This window comes from Salvelinus sp. IW2-2015, linkage group LG17 (assembly GCF_002910315.2).
Source record: "Salvelinus sp. IW2-2015 linkage group LG17, ASM291031v2, whole genome shotgun sequence".
Taxonomy (NCBI): domain Eukaryota; kingdom Metazoa; phylum Chordata; class Actinopteri; order Salmoniformes; family Salmonidae; genus Salvelinus; species Salvelinus sp. IW2-2015.
In genome coordinates, this window is record NC_036857.1 from 8130259 (window position 1) to 8146524 (window position 16266).

Consider the following 16266-nt stretch of genomic DNA (forward strand, 5'->3'; position numbering starts at 1 on the left):
CTCTCTCAACAAGCCAATCGTTGGTTGTGTTGATATCAGGAGGCTCCTGAGGAGGGGAGGGGAGGTTTCACAAATGTGTTGGTTGGTTGCATCAGACAGTAGACGAATGAAATGAGAAGTTTCCTAAAAAAATCAGTAATACGCAGAATAATATTAGAAATATTAACTAGGAAGTCAAATTGGCTGTTAATGTAAGAACGAAGTGACAAATATATTATGTTAGTCAAAGATGTTAGGTCACTCCGCGTAATCTTTATTTTCCATTCTCAACAGTCAAACACCGGGAAAGTCATTATAGGCCCACACACATCCAGGGATTGAAGATACGTGTAAACATCTGCTCTCAAAGTAAGATTGTGAAGCTATAACTTCTTGGAATGASAAGCTGGTTTTAACTTAGATTTGCGTAATATGTTAGCTACTCTACTATGATTTTGAGGTGACTCATAGCATGTGGAGCTAACCTAATTAGTAGCCTGTAGACTAGCTAGCTAACTACTAACTTAACTAGTTATTACCAGAGCAAGAGCCGAAGTAATCAGTATACTGTAACGATCCTGGGTTTATAAGCGCGGAAATCGACTCTGCCGCACGAGCATGCTTTTGGGGCACAGTCGATAGCGCGCTGGACTTCGGGCTAGAAGGTMKAGTTTATATTTTTATTTATTTCACCTTTATTTAACCAGGTAGGCTAGTTGAGAACAGGTTTTCATTTGCAACTGCGACCTGGCCAAGATAAAGCATAGCAATTCGACACATACAACAACACAGAGTTACACATGGAATAAACAAAACATACAGTAGAACAAAAGAAAACAAAAAGTCTATAKACAGTGAGTGCAAATGAGGTAAGATAAGGGAGTTAAGGCAATAAATAGGCCATGGTGGTGAAGTGTTTTACAATATAGCAATTAAACACTGGAATGGTAGATGTGCAGAAGATGAATGTGCAAGTAGAGATACTGGGGTGCAAAGGAGCAAGATAAATAAATAAATACAGTATGGGGATGAGGTAGGTAGATAGATGGGCTGTTTACAGATGGGCTATGTACAGGCGCAGTGATCTGTAAGCTGCTCTGACAGCTGGTGCTTAAAGCTAGTGAGGGAGATATGAGTCTCCAGCTTCAGAGATTTTTGCCGTTCGTACCAGTCATTGGCAGCAGAGAACTGGAAGGAAAGACGACCAAAGGAGGAATTGGCTTTGGGGGTGACCAGTGAGATATAACTGCTGGAGCGCGTGCTACGAGTGGGTGCTGCTATGGTGGCCAGTGAGCTGAGATAAGGCGGGGCTTTACCTAGCAGAGATTTGTAGATAACCTGTAGCCAGTGGGTTTGGCGACGAGTATGAAGCGAGGACCAACCAACGAGAGCGTACAGGTCGCAATGGTGGGTAGTGTATGGGGCTTTGGTGACAAAACGGATGGCAATGTGATAGACTGCATCCAGTTTGTTRAGTAGAGTGTTGGAGGCTATTTTATAGATGACATCACCAAAGTCGAGTGAAGGATGCTTTGTTGCGATATAGGAAGCCGATTCTAGATTTAATTTTGGATTGGAGATGCTTAATGTTAGTCTGGAAGGAGAGTTTACAGTCTAACCAGACACCTAGGTATTTGTAGTTGTCCACGTAATCTAAGTCAGAGCCGTCCAGAGTAGTGATGCTGGACGGGCGAGCAGGTGCGGGCAGTGATCGTTTGAATAGCATGCATTTAGTTTTACTTGCGTTTAAGAGCAGTTGGAGGCCACGGAAGGAGAGTTGTATGGCATTGAAGCTCGCCTGGAGGTTAGTTAACACAGTGTCCAAAGAGGGGCCAGAAGTATACAGAATGGTGTCGTCTGCGTAGAGGTRTATCAGAGAATCACCAGCAGCAAGAGCAACATCATTGATRTATASAGAGAAKAGAGTCGGYCCGAGGATTGAACCCTGTGGCACCCCCATAGAGACTGCCAGAGGTCCGGACAACAKGCCCTCCGATTTGACACACTGAACTCTATCAGAGAAGTAGTTGGTAAACCAGGCGAGGCAATCATTTGAGAAACCAAGGCTGTCGAGTCTGCCAATAAGAATGTGGTGATTGACAGAGTCGAAAGCCTTGGCCAGGTCGATGAATACGGCTGCACAGTAATGTCTCTTATCGATGGCGGTTATGATGTTGTTTAGGACCTTGAGCGTGACTGAGGTGCACCCATGACCAGATTGCATAGCGGAGAAGGTACGGTGGGATTCGAAATGGTCGGTAATCTGTTTGTTAACTTGGCTTTCGAAGACCTTAGAAAGACAGGGTAGGATAGATATAGTCTCTAGCAGTTTGGGTCTAGAGTGTCACCCCCTTTGAAGAGGGGGATGACCGCGGCAGCTTTCCAATCTTTGGGAATCTCAGACTATACGAAAGAGAGGTTGAACAGGCTAGTAATAGGGGTTGCAACAATTTCGGCAGATCATTTTAGAAAGAGTGGGTCCAGATTGTCTAGCCCGGCTAATTTGTAGGGGTCCAGATTTTGCAGCTCTTTCAGAACATCAGCTATCTGGATTTGGGTGGAGAAATGGTGGTGGCTTTGGCGGGTTGCTGTGGAGGGTGCCGAGCAGTTGACCGGGGTAGAGGTAGCCAGGTGGAAAGCATGGCTAGCCGTAGAGAAATGCTTATTGAAATTCTCAATTATGGTGGATTTTATCGGTGGTGACAGTGTTTCCTAGCCTCAGAGCAGTGGGCAGCTGGGAGGAGGTGCTCTTATTCTCCATTGACTTTACAGTGTCCCAGAACTTTTTTGAGTTAGTACTACAGGATGCAAATTTCTGTTTGAAAAAGCTAGCCTAAGCTTTCCTAACTGCCTGTGTATATTTGTTCCTAACTTCCCTGAAAAGTTGCATAACACGGGGGCTATTCGATGCTAATGCAGAATGCCACAGGATGTTTTTGTGCTGGTCAAGGGCAGACAGGTCTGGAGTGAACCAAGGACTATATCTATTCCTAGTTCCATTTTTTTGAATGGGGCATGCTTATTTAAGATGGTGAGGAAGGCACTTTTAAAGAATAGCCAGGCATCATCTACTGACGGGATGAGGTCAATGTCATTCCAGGATATCCCGGCCAGGTCGATTAGAAAGGCCTACCCGCAGAAGTGTTTTAGGGAGCGTTTGACAGTGATGAGGGGTGGTCGTTTGATCGCAGACCCATTACGGATGCAGGCAATAAGGCAGTGATCGCTGAGATCTTGATTAAAAACAGCAGAGGTGTATTTGGAGGGCGAGTTAGTTAAGATGACATCTATGAGGGTGCCCGTGTTTACGGATTTGGAGTTGTACCTGGTAGGTTCATTGATAATTTGTGTGAGATTGAGGGCATCAGGTTTGGATTGTAGGATGGCCGGGGTGTTAAGCATGTCCCAGTTTAGGTCACCTAGTAGCACGAGCTCAGAAGATAGATGGGGGGGGCAATCAATTCACATATGGTATCGARKGCAYAGCTGGGGGCAGAGGGAGGTCTATAGCAAGCGGCAACAGTGAGRGACTTGTTTCTGGAAAGGTGAATTTTTAGAAGTAGAAGCTCGAATTGTTTGGGTACAGACTTGGATAGTAATACAGAACTCTGCAGGCTATCTTTGCAGTAGATTGCAACACCGCCCCCTTTGGCAGTTCTATCTTGGCGGAAAATGTTATAGTTAGCGATGGAGATTTCAGGGTTTTTGGTGGTTTTCCTAAGCCAGGATTCAGACACGGCTAGGACATCCGGGTTGGCAGAGTGTGCTAAAGCAGTGAATAAAACRAAGTTAGGGAGTAGGCTTCGTTACCTAACGTTACCTAGCTTGCAACTTGTGTAATAACAAAGATAGCTAACGTTAGTGGAATAACGTATTGTAATGAAACAGGCAGGGAGCAGGCCTTGAACCAACAACGTGACTCACACCAGAGCATAACAGACCTATTTCTCTCCATATCCCTGGATTCCTACCGCAAACTCTGAACATTTTCATCTGGATCTTCGCAACTAGCTAACCGCAATCCCGGGTGACCACTCCTGGCTAGCGTTTCCATCCACCCCCATCTATCTTCAGAGCTCGCGCTACTAGGTGACCTAAACTGGGACATGCTTAACACCCCGGCCATCCTACAATCCAAACCTGATGCCCTCAATCTCACACAAATGATCAATGAACCTACCAGGTACAACCTCAAATCCGTAAACACAGGCACCCTCATAGACATCTTCCTGACCAACCTGCCCTCTAAATACACCTCTGCTGTCTTCAACCAGGATCTCAGTGATCACGGCCTCATTGCCTGCGTCCGTAATGGGTCTGCGGTTAAACGACCACCCCTCATCACTGTCAAACGCTCCCTAAAACACTTCAGCGAGCAGGCCTTTCTAATAGACCTGGCCCGGGTATCCTGGAAGGATATTGACCTCATTCCGTCAGTAGAGGATACCTAGTTATTCTTTAAAAGTGCTTTCCTCATCTTAAATAAGCATGCCCCATTCAAAAATTGTAGAACCAGGAACAGATATAGCCCTTGGTTCACTCCAGATCTGTCTGCCCTTGACCAGCACAAAAACATCCTGTGGCGTACCGCATACGCATCGAATAGCCCTCGCGATACTCAACTTTTCATGGAAGTTAGGAACCAGTAYACACAGGCAGTTAGGAAAGCAAAGGCTAGTTTTTTTTCTAACAGAAATTTGCATCCTGTAGCACAAACTCCAAAAAGTTCTGGGATACTGTAAAGTCCATGGAAATAAGAGCACCTCCTCCCAGCTGCCCACTGCACTGAGGCTAGGAAACACTGTTACCACCGATACATCCACGATAATTGAGAATTTCAATAAGCATTTCTCTATGGCTGGCCATGGTTTCCTCCTGGCTACCCCTTCCCCAGTCAATAGCCCTGCACCCCCCACAGCAACTTGCCCAAGGTTCCCCCATTTCTCCATCACCCATATCCAGATAGCTGATGTTCTGAAAGAGTTGCAAAATCTGGAGCCCTACAAATCAGCTGGGCTAGACAATCTGGACCCTCTCTTTCTAAAATTATCCATGGCAATTGTTGCAACCCCTATCACTAGCCTGTTCAACCTCTCTTTCGTATCGTCTGAGATCCCCAAAGATTGGAAAGCTGCCGCGGTCACCCCCCTCTTCAAAGGGGGAGACACTCTAGACCCAAACTGTTTCAGACCTATATCTATCCTACCCTGCCTTTCTAAGGTCTTCGAAAGCCAAGTTAACAAACAGATCACCGACCATTTCGAATCCCACCGTACCTTCTCCGCTATGCAATCTGGTTTCCGAGGTGCTCAAGGTCCTAAACGATATCATAACCGCCATCGATAAAAGACAATACTGTGCAGCCGTCTTCATCGACCTGGSCAAAGCTTTTGACACTGTCAATCACCACATTCTTATCGGCAGACTATACAGCCTTGGTTTCTCAAATGACTGCCTCGCCTGGTTCACCAACTACTCAGACGGAGTTCAGTGTGTCAAATTGGAGGGCCTGTTGTCTGGACCTCTGGCAGTCTCTATGGGGGTGCCACAGGGTTCAATTCTCGGGCCGACTCTTTTCTCTGTATTCATCAATGATGTCGCTCTTGCTGCTGGTGATTCTCTGATCCACCTCTAYGCAGACGACACCATTCTGTATACTTCTTGCCCTTCTTTGGACACTGTGTTAACTTCTCTGCGCTACGGATCCCTTTAGCGGGATCATTTTCCTAAACAACCGCTGAATTGCAGGGCGCAAAATATTACTAAAAATATTTATAACGAGACTCCCAGTTACACAATAAATGTTCTTTTTGTTCGATAAATATTACTTTTACAACAAAAAAACGCCATTTGGGTTGCGCGTTATGTTCAGAAAACTACAGCCTCGTTCCGGTCCTGAAAGGCAGAAGACAATTCCCAAACGTATCAGATTCAAAAATATTACTACAAATATTTATAATCATGCAATCACAAGTGAAATATACCAAAACACAGCTTAGTTTGTTGTTAATCCACCTATYGTGTCAGATTTTGAAAATATGCTTTGCAGCGAAAGCAATCCAAGCTTTTGTGAGTGTATCAATCAATGCTAGAACAGCTAGCCCCAAATTAGCATGGTCACGAAAGTCAGAAAAGCAATAAAATTAATCACTTACCTTTGATAATCTTCGGATGTTTGCACTAACGAGACTCCCAGTTACACAATAAATGTTATTTTTGTTCGATATATTACTTTTATAACAAAAAAACGCCATTTGGGTTGTGCGTTATGTTCAGAAAACCAAAGCCTCGTTCCGTTCGACGACATTCCAAAAAGTATCCCTAATGTTGTAGAAACATGTCAAATGTTTTTTATAATCAATCCTCGGTTGTTTTTAACAAACATAATCAATAATATTTAAACCGTACTGTAACCTATTCAATAAAAGAGAAGAAAATGGAGAGCTACCCCTCTCGCGCGCAGGAACTATCAAAGGACACCTGACTTCTTTTGAAAACTTCGCTCATTTTTCAAAATAAAAGCCTGAAACTATGTCTAAAGCCTGGTCACAGCCTGAGGAAGCCATTGGAAAAGGAATCTGGTTGATACCCCTTTAAATGGAAGAAAGACGGGCAAGGAAACACAGATTAAAAATATATAAAAATCACTTCCGGGTTAGATTTCCTCAGGTTTTCGCCTGCAGAATCAGTTTTGTTATACTCACAGACAATATTTTGACAGTTTTGGAAACTTTGGAGTGTTTCTATCCTAATCTGTAAATTATATGCATATTCTACGATCTGGACCTGAGAAATAGTCAGTTTACCTTGGGAACGTTATTTAAAAATAAAAATCTGACCCCTAGCGTCAAGAGGTTAACTAACCTCCAGACGAGCTTCAGTGCCATACAACTCTCCTTCCGTGGCCTCCAACTACTCTCAAATGCAAGTAAAACTAAATGCATGCTCTTCAACGAATCGTGCCGCACTCTGCTCGCCGTCCAGCATCACTACTCTGGACGGTTCTGACTTAGAAAATGTGAACAACTACAAATACCTCGGTGTCTGGTTAGACTGTAAACTCTCCTTCCAGACTCACATTAAGCATCTCCAATCAAAAATTTAATTTAGAATCGGCTTCCTATTTCGCAACAAAGCATCCTTCACTCATGCTGCCAAACATACCCTCGTAAAACTGAGTATCCTACCGATCCTTGACTTCAGCGATGTCATTTACAAAATAGCCTCCAACACTACTCAGTAAATTGGATACAATCTATCACAGTGCCACCCGTTTTGTCACCAAAGCCCCATATACTACCCACCACTGCGACCTGTATGCTATCGTTGGCTGGCCCTCGCTTCATATTCGTCCCCAAACACACTGGCTCCAGGTCATCTATAAGTCTTTGCTAGGTAAAGCCTGCCTTATCACAGCTCACTGGTCACCATAGCGGCACCCACCCATAGCACGCGCTCCAGCAGGTATATTTCACTGGTCACCCCCAAAGCCAATTCCTCCTTTGGCTGCCTTTCCTTCCAGTTCTCTGCTGCTGGAACGAATTGCAAAAATCACTGAAGCTGGAGACTCATATCTCCCTCACTATCTTTAAGCATCAGCTGTCAGAGCAGCTCACAGATTGCACCTGTAAACAGCCCATCTGTAAATAGCCCATCCAACTACCTCATTCCCATATTGTTTKTTTTTTTGCTCCTTTGCACCCCAGTATCTCTACTTGCACATTCATCTTCTGCACATCTATCACTCCAGTGTTAAATTGCTAAATTGTAATTACTTCGCCACTACGGCCTATTTATTGCCTTACCTACCTAATCTTACCTCATTTGCACACACTGTATATAGATTTTTTCTATTGTATTATTGACTGTACATTTGTTTATTCCATGTGTAACTCTGTGTTGTTGTTTGTGTCGCACTGCTTTGCTTTATCTTGGCCAGGTCGCAGTTGCAAATGAGAACTTGTTCTCAACTGGCCTATCTGGTTAAATAAAGGTGAAATATATATATATWTWTTTTWAAGTTAACTAGCTAACGTTACTGACAGATTAATTCTTACACGGAACACAAACCGGCTGCGTGCGTGCACCATCGTGCATACATTTATTTTGTCCCCCCACACCAAACGCGATCACGACACGCAGGTTAAAATATCAAAACAAACTCTGAACCATTTACATTAATTTGGGGACAGGTCGAAAAGCATCAAACATGTATGGCAATTTAGCTAGCTAGCTGTTGCTAGCTAATTTGTCCTGGGATATAAACATTGAGTTGTTATTTTACCTGAAATGCACAAGGTCCTCTACTCCGACAATTAATCCACACATAAAACGGTCAACCGAATCGTTTCTAGTCATCTCTCGTCCTTCCAGGCTTTTTCATCTTTGAACTTATATGGTGATTGGCATCTAAACTCTCATAGTATTACCACGACGACCGGCAAAACAATTTGTCTTTCAATCACCCACGTGGGTATAACCAATGAGGAGATGGCAAGTGGGTACCTGCTTCTATAAACCAATGAGGAGATGGGAGAGGCAGGACTTGCAGCGCGATCTGCGTTAGTAATAGGAATGACTTCTATTTTAGCCCTTGGCAACGCAGATGCTCGTTGGCGCGCGTGAGCAGTGTGGGTGMAATAATTGACTAACATGGATTTCTAAATTTATTTTGCAACATTCGCGCACGCGACGTGTCCGGTCTGGTCAGCATGTTACCAACATCAATCAGATACATGACTAATTGATTAGTGTCTGTAATGTGTACACAATCTTTATAATAACCCACTTGCATTTTGATTTAGGGTTGTTTTTTGTTGGGKKKTTTTTKKGGGGGGGGGGTAGATCAGCTTTCTTGTTGCAGACAGATTGTAGGTCCTACCAATTTAATTGTTTGCATAATGTATTTTTATTATTTTCTCTATTCTTTTTTCCCTCTACCCTGACATCCATACCCTAATTGGAGTAAACTAATGGATAACAATACTTCTACTGCTACTTACAGCTATTTCACTCACATCTATGGTACCTGTAGTTAAATAATTATACATATATTCTGAATTTCCTCTTTCTTCAAGTGCTGTATTTTCACCCACACTGGCCAATCCAAGATTCATTCTGATTTTAACTCCACTGTTTTTATTGTATGGAAAACTGATGATGGTGGTGTGTACTTTGTATGCATTGAGTCAAAGATGGTTCTCTTGTGATTTCTCTATCATTGACGTGACAAGACTATGTCGGTGAGTAAATAATTAGCCTCTGCCCTCCGTTATATTGGCGAACGTAGCTACAATCACTAGAGCACCAACGGACGAGCTCAGTTCAAGACTATCCTATCAACAAGACCTGAAGGACTGTAGGGAGTTGTGGCTGAATAAGGACAYGGACACACCTAGACACACCTAGCTGTTTTTCTATGCATCGTAAAGACTGAATGGCAGCTTCGGTTAAGGGGGAGGTGTGTGTCCCTTTGTTAACAACAGCTGGTGCGGGATCTCTATTGTTAAGTCTTGAGGTTTTACTCACCTTAGAATACCTCATGATAAGCTGCAGACCATACTATTTACCAAGAGTTTTCATCTATAGTTTTTGTAGCTTTCTATTTACCACCACAAACCAAAGCTGGCAGTAAGACCGCACTCAACGAGCTATATAGGGCCATAAGCAAACAAGAAAATGTACATCCAGAGGCGGCACTCCTAGTGGCCAGTGATTTTAATGCAGGAAAACTGAAATTTGTCTTTCCTCATTTTTACTAGCATGTCACCTGTGCAACTAGAGGCGAAAAAACTCTAGATCACCTTTACTCCACACTTAGAAATGCAGACAAAACTCTCCCTCACCCTCCATTTGGCAAATCTGACCATAACTCTATCATCCTGATTCCTGCTTACAAGCAAAAACTCGAACAGTAATTACCAGTAATGCGCTCAATACGGAAGTGGTCCAATGAAATGGATGCTAAGCTACAGGACTGTTTCGCTAGCACAGACTAATATCTTCCGGGATTCATCCGATAACATTGAGGAGTATACCACATCAGTCACCGGCTTCATTAATAAGTTCATTGATGACGTCGTCCCCACAGTGACTGTACGTACATATCCCAACCAGAAGCAATGGGTTACAGGCAACACCCGCACTGAGCTAAAGGCTAGAGCTGCCSMTTTCAAGGAGTGAGATACCTGTCCGGACGCTTATAAGAAATCCTACTACGACTGACGAGCTATCAAACCGTCAAAACGTCAATACAGGACTAAGATCAAATCTMCTACGCCAGCTCTGACACTCAGATGTGGCAGGGAAACAAAGGGAAACCCAGCTGCGAGCTGCCCAGTCACGCAAGCCTACCAGACGAGCTATATTCTATGCTCGCTTCGAGGCAAGCAACACTGAACCATGCATGAGAGCACCAGCTGTTCCGGATGACTGTGTGATCTTGCTCTCCTTAGCCAATGTGAGTAAGACCTTTAAACAGGTTAACATTCACAAGGCCACGAGGCCAGACGGATTACCAGGACGCTTACTCAGAGCATGCGCTGACCAGCTGTCAATTGTTTTCACTGACATTTTCAACCTCTCCGTGACCCAGTTTGTAATACCTACATGTTTCAAGCAGACCACCATAGTCCCTGTGCCCAAGAACGCCAAGGTAACCTGTCTAAATGACCATCGCCCCGTAGCATTCAAAGCTGTAACCATGAAGTGCTTTGAAAGGCTGGTCGTGGCTCACATCAACACCATTGTCATCCCAGACACCCTGGACCCACTCCAATTCGCATACCGTACCAACAGATCCACAGATTACGCAATCTCTATTGCACTCCACACTGCCCTTTCCCACCTGGACAAAAATAACACCTAGGTGAGAATGCTGTTCATTGACTACAGCTCAGTGTTCAACACCATAGTGCCCTCCAAGCTCTGGGACAGAACACCTCCCTCTTCAACTGGGTCCTGGACTTCCTGACAGGCCGCCCCCCAGGTGGTGATGGTAGGCAACACACATCCGCCATGCTAACCCTCAACACGGGGGCCCTGCAAGGGTGCATGCTTAGTCCCCTCCTGTACTCCCTGTTCACCCATGACTGCGTGGCCACGCACAATTAAGTTTGCTGACAACAAACGGTGGTTGGCTTGATCACCACTGACAGTGAGACAGCCTATAGGGAGGAGGTCAGTGAGGACAACAAACTCTCCCTCACTGTCAGCAAGACAAAGGAGCTGATCGTGGACTACAGGAAACGGAGGGTCGAGCACGGCTCCATCCACATAGACTCATCTGTAGTGGAGCGGGTCGAGAGCTTCAAGTTCCTCGGTGTCCACATCACTAAGGAATTATCATGGTCCACACACACCAACACAGTTGTAAAGAAGGCATGACAAATCCTCTTCCCCCTCAGGAGGCTAAAAAGATTCGGCATGGACTTTTAGATCCTCAAAGTTCTACAGCTGCACTATCGAGAGCATCTTGACTGGCTGCATCACCACTTGGTATGGCAACTGCTTGGCATTGGACCACAAGGAGCTACAGAGAGTAGTGTGTATGGCCCAGTACATCACTGGGGCAGAGCTCACTGCCATCCAGGACCTCTATACCAGGCGGTGTCAGAGGATGACCCAAGTCATAGACTGTTCTCTCTGCTACTGCACGACAACCGATACCGATGCACCAAGTCTAGAACCAACAGAACCCTGAACAACTTCTACCCCAAGCCATAAAACTGCTAAATATTTAGTCCAGGTAGCTATTGGTAGCTAACTGTTTAACTATTTGCATTGACCATTTTTGCACAAACTCTTTTGACTCATCACATACTCTGCTGCTACTGTTTATTATCTGTCCTGTTGCCTAGTCACTCTACCTATATGTATGTACCTCAATTACCTCATACCCCTGCACATGGACTCGATACTGGTACCCCGTGTAATAGCCAAGTTATCCTTACTCATTGTGTATTTATTCTATTATTTATCCTTTTTCTCTGCATTGTTGGGAAGGGCCTGTGAGTAAGCCTTTCATTGTTAGTTTGTTGTTTACAAATTGTGACAAATAGCATTTTATTTTATTTTGTTGCTACACTCTTAGAAAAAAAGGTGCCATCTATGACCTAAAAGGGTTCTTCTGCTGTCCCCATAGGAGAATAGTTATCCTATGGGAATAGGCGAAGAACCCTTATTTCAAAGAGTTCATGGCCTCCACTATCCATCTCATCAGATATCTCTGATACTACAGTATGTGGTGAGTGATCCAGCACTATGTCCCAGCATGCATTGCTGTCGGCAGGGACCAAGTCATGGCGCTCCCTGGCCTGCTCACGATCAGAGCTCCGTTTGGACCTCACACTAGGCTGCGGACAGAGCTTCCGGTGAGTTCCTTTGACCACAGCTTCGCTGATTTTATAGAGCAATGGCAGGCCATACGTTACATGACCCAGGGCTCTGCCAAAGGCATTAGCAAGTATTGAAATGATCTCTAATTCACTCACTACCTCTCAAACCATTTATCCTAACCCTCTGTCGTCCCACCCTCTTTTCCCTGCCAGCTGGCGAGAGACAGGGGATGGCCACTGGACCGGAGTGATGGGGGGACGAGTGTGGACTCTCACCCAGACAGACGACACACTATGGTACCACACATACAATAGCCCCAACACCATAGGAGGGGATGGGAGGAAGCGGAGTGCAGGTTCCCTGCTCCAGGGGTCAAAGGGGTCAGGGAAAAGATCAAAGGGAGTGATAGAGGTGAAGGAGGAAGAAGAGGGGGAGCCAGTGGCTGTGACCCCTGACCCAGACAGGAAGGAGGAAGAGCTTCTGAATGATTATTTCCAGCTGAAGGTGAAGCTGGGGGATCTGTACAGAGATTGGGGAGCAGCCGACCCACACTTTAACAGCATTGCTAAGATCTTCACAGGTAAGTTGGTCCGTGTTTGTAATACTGTGTCTGTATCTATTATGTCTCTTCCGTGTGTGTGTGTGTGTGCGTGCATGTGCGTTTAATACTTTACAGTGTGTGTGTTCTGTCTCTCCCCCAGGTGTGCGTATGCTGCGTCAGGACCCCACAGAGTGCCTGTTCTCCTTCATCTGCACCTCTAACAACCACATCTCTCGTATCCAGGGCATGGTGGAGAGGCTGTGCCAGTCCTTGGGCACCCCTCTGTGTCAGCTGGACCAGACCAGCTACCACGACTTCCCCTCCCTGCATGCACTCGCAGGTTCCACCTCCACTACCACCAACACTACTCTGGCTGATTGTCTGACATCTGTCTATCTCTCTTTTTCAAATCCTTTGTTTTTTCAAATGTTTTCACATGTCCTCTGTGATCTGATTGACAGACAACAGTGTGGAGGCTTGTCTGAGGGACCTGGGGTTTGGGTACAGGGCCAGGTTCCTGCAGCAGAGTGCCAGACAGATCMTGGACTCTCACGGTGGGCCCCATTGGCTCCAGGGGCTCCGCAGTGTCCCCTACCTGCAGGCACGTGACGCACTGCGCACCCTGCCCGGGGTAGGCCCCAAGGTATGCCTCAACCCTTCAGGACAATTAAGGGTGCATAACATAGTAAATGTAGACATAACATAGTAAATGTAAATCCGGGACACTCAAATTTGTATGATATGTTACGTTTGGTATGGTTACATAAGACGGATAGTTACTTAGGGTGGTTGGTAGGGGTGGATGTATAGCGAAACGTTTAGCAACCCAAAGGTTGCAAGTTTGAATCTGATCATGGACAACTCTAGAATTGTATCTAATTAGCAACTTTTCAACAGCTTACTACTTTTTAGCTAATTTGCACCGACAGTACATAGCATGTTAGCTAAACCTTCCCCTAACCTTAACCCTTTAACCTAACTCTTAAACTTAACCCTTAGCCTCGCTAACTTTAGCCAGCTCGCTAATGCTAACCACCTAGCTAGAATTCGTAACATATCATACATTTAGCAAATTCACAACATATTGTAMGTTTTTCAAATTCTTAACATATTGTCCGTTTTGCAAATTTGTAACATAATACGATTTGTAATTTGTAACATATACGAAATGAATGATTCACATCCACAAATGAATACATTCCATATGAAACTTAACGTATCATATTAAACGAAGTGTCTCGGATTTGCATACAGAATAATACTAAATGCTCTGAGACCAGGTTGATTATACATTTATTATACACAGGCATAGAAAGTGTTACCTGGGTTCCCCTTGTAGGTGGCAGACTGTGTGTGTCTGATGTCTCTGGAAAAGGCCTGTGTTGTGCCTGTGGATACACACGTGTGGCAAATCGCAAAACGAGACTACAGTTGTGCGGCGGGCAACGGGCAGAAGAGCCTCACAGACAAGGTCCACCGTCAAATAGGTGAGGATTCACGGTACAAGGAGGTGTTTAACAGGCTTTAACAGTGTCCTTCTGAATATTACCAATCACTAATTGACTGATTTTGTTTCTGCACAGGGGACTTCTTCAAGCAGCTATGGGGTCCTTATGCTGGTTGGGCACACTCGGTGAGAAAAATAACTGGTGGTCAGAATCCATCCACTCATCTGTTCACTTCCTCTCTCTGCTCTCTCTCACTCTCACTCTCTTTCTCTAATCTATCCATCCATCCAAATTGAAACACCGGTAACTTGAACTTTCAATAAATCATGCATTGATGTCAATGGAGCTTGACTGTCACTCTCTCAGGTGTTGTTCTGTTCTGACCTGAAGAAGTTCCAGAAGCTGAAAGAAACACACTCTCTGAAACAGGAGGAGGAGAAGGTCAAGATAAAGGTGGAGGGAGAGGGAATAAACAAGAACATTCAAAAAATGTGTAATAGAAAGGTGAAAATGTCTGTGAAGGAGGAGGTGGAGTGAGGTCAGTAGAGGTTATGTGTTGGTGATTTATGTTAGCTCAGGAAGCTAACCTGAATGTATGTCATTCTTTGCACACCTCTCTGGAGCAACTAGGCTATGAGTCTGACAGTCTTACCTTTTCTCTTCAGGTTCATGACATGATTAACTGCAAACCAAGGTCACTGTCAGTGGAGATTGTTCCTGATCACTTTGTAGAATGATGTAAGACAGAGCTATAAATGTGATACAYGTTATAAAAGAGAGAGTTCACTCTGAACCAGACTTCTCACATTATCTGTCATACATTTGTGTTCAGCTCTAAACTGAAGGCTGGTGTTTAATTTTACTGCGATTTCTGTCTGTGAATGAAGCTCTATAGGTATGTGTCATTTTCCACTGCCGTCTCTACATATGAACTACACACATAGAAACCGTGTGTTTATCATATCTTTTCTAGATTAATGGACCACTACACAGACTCTGTAACAGTTCATTTTTATACTGAAATAAACAGGTTTTGGACTATTTTCCTTTGTCAGTGTTGTTTGGAGATTATGCACACATTTTGAATAAGTCTAGTTGTGGATAATCCCACTCCTTTGATCCCCTATATTTGTCTTTCTATCAGTGTAGTATGCTTAGACCATAGAGTTAGAGGACTCTAGTTGGATAAATGGGACATATATCAAAATATTATATCCCTATTATTCTCTATGACCCAGACAGAAAAGGTGCAGAGTGTCAGAGGTGGCCTCTAGATGGCAATAAGATATGGGAAGATTCTGCATCATAGTATGATGTGATTTTTCAATGTCAGTCACTGTTAAAATATTATTCTACTYTATACTTCATTGTTTGCTGAGCTTATATTAAGTAGTCAATGGCCCTCAGGGTAGCCTATGTGCCAATGCATTTAGCAGTGTTGACGTGTGCAGGTTCATATGTCCAAAAATGTTGCCCATTACTGGTGCAATACACACTCAATCTCTCTTGACGATTCTATATGTTTACTGTGCATGTCTGTGAGTCTGTCCAAAATAAGCAGTATGTCYGGCCAGCTGTGAAATGCCATGGTGTCTGTACATGTATCTATAGGCATTAGTCAGGTGTGTCAGCATGTCTGTTTATAGTTGGGATTGCAGTTATCTGCCCTCAGTGCTATGAGCTATAAGTGTGTGTATGTCACTCTGGGCTGTCACTGGTGTCTAGGATAGTGTGGGCTATATGGGAGTCACTGGGAGAGTTTAACTGTAATGTAACCTGTATGTAACGTAGATATTTTTTTTGCCAACTCCTCTGTCATGTTTGTTGTCAGGCCATTTGCAGTTAGCTACAGCACAAACAGACCTGGCTAGAGTGTATGGATTTGAGTGTGTCACTCAAAAATCAAGACATTTATAGATCAAGACACTGTGATTGAAGTACATAACATTCGTCATTTTCCTG

At 44.3% G+C, this 16266-nt stretch overlaps 1 protein-coding gene across 5 annotated transcripts; it reads left to right on the forward strand.

Moving 5' to 3' along the window:
* The first annotated feature begins 19 nt into the window (after positions 1 to 19).
* ogg1 (8-oxoguanine DNA glycosylase) lies at positions 20 to 15347 on the forward strand. 5 transcript variants are annotated; one of them, XM_024006062.3, is made up of 9 exons: positions 70 to 191; positions 274 to 348; positions 12200 to 12350; positions 12528 to 12895; positions 13017 to 13196; positions 13318 to 13499; positions 14196 to 14343; positions 14440 to 14489; positions 14671 to 15347. In XM_024006062.3, the coding sequence occupies exons 3-9, from the start codon at positions 12241 to 12243 to the stop codon at positions 14839 to 14841; spliced, it is 1209 nt and encodes a 402-aa protein (XP_023861830.1). In that variant the 5' UTR covers positions 70 to 191; positions 274 to 348; positions 12200 to 12240; the 3' UTR covers positions 14842 to 15347. The 5 variants fall into 5 exon arrangements, with proteins under 5 accessions (XP_023861827.1, XP_070303933.1, XP_023861830.1 ...); XM_024006061.3 differs by having other exon boundaries at positions 12218 to 12350; XM_024006059.2 differs by having other exon boundaries at positions 20 to 348; positions 12218 to 12350.
* The last annotated feature ends 919 nt before the right edge of the window (positions 15348 to 16266 follow it).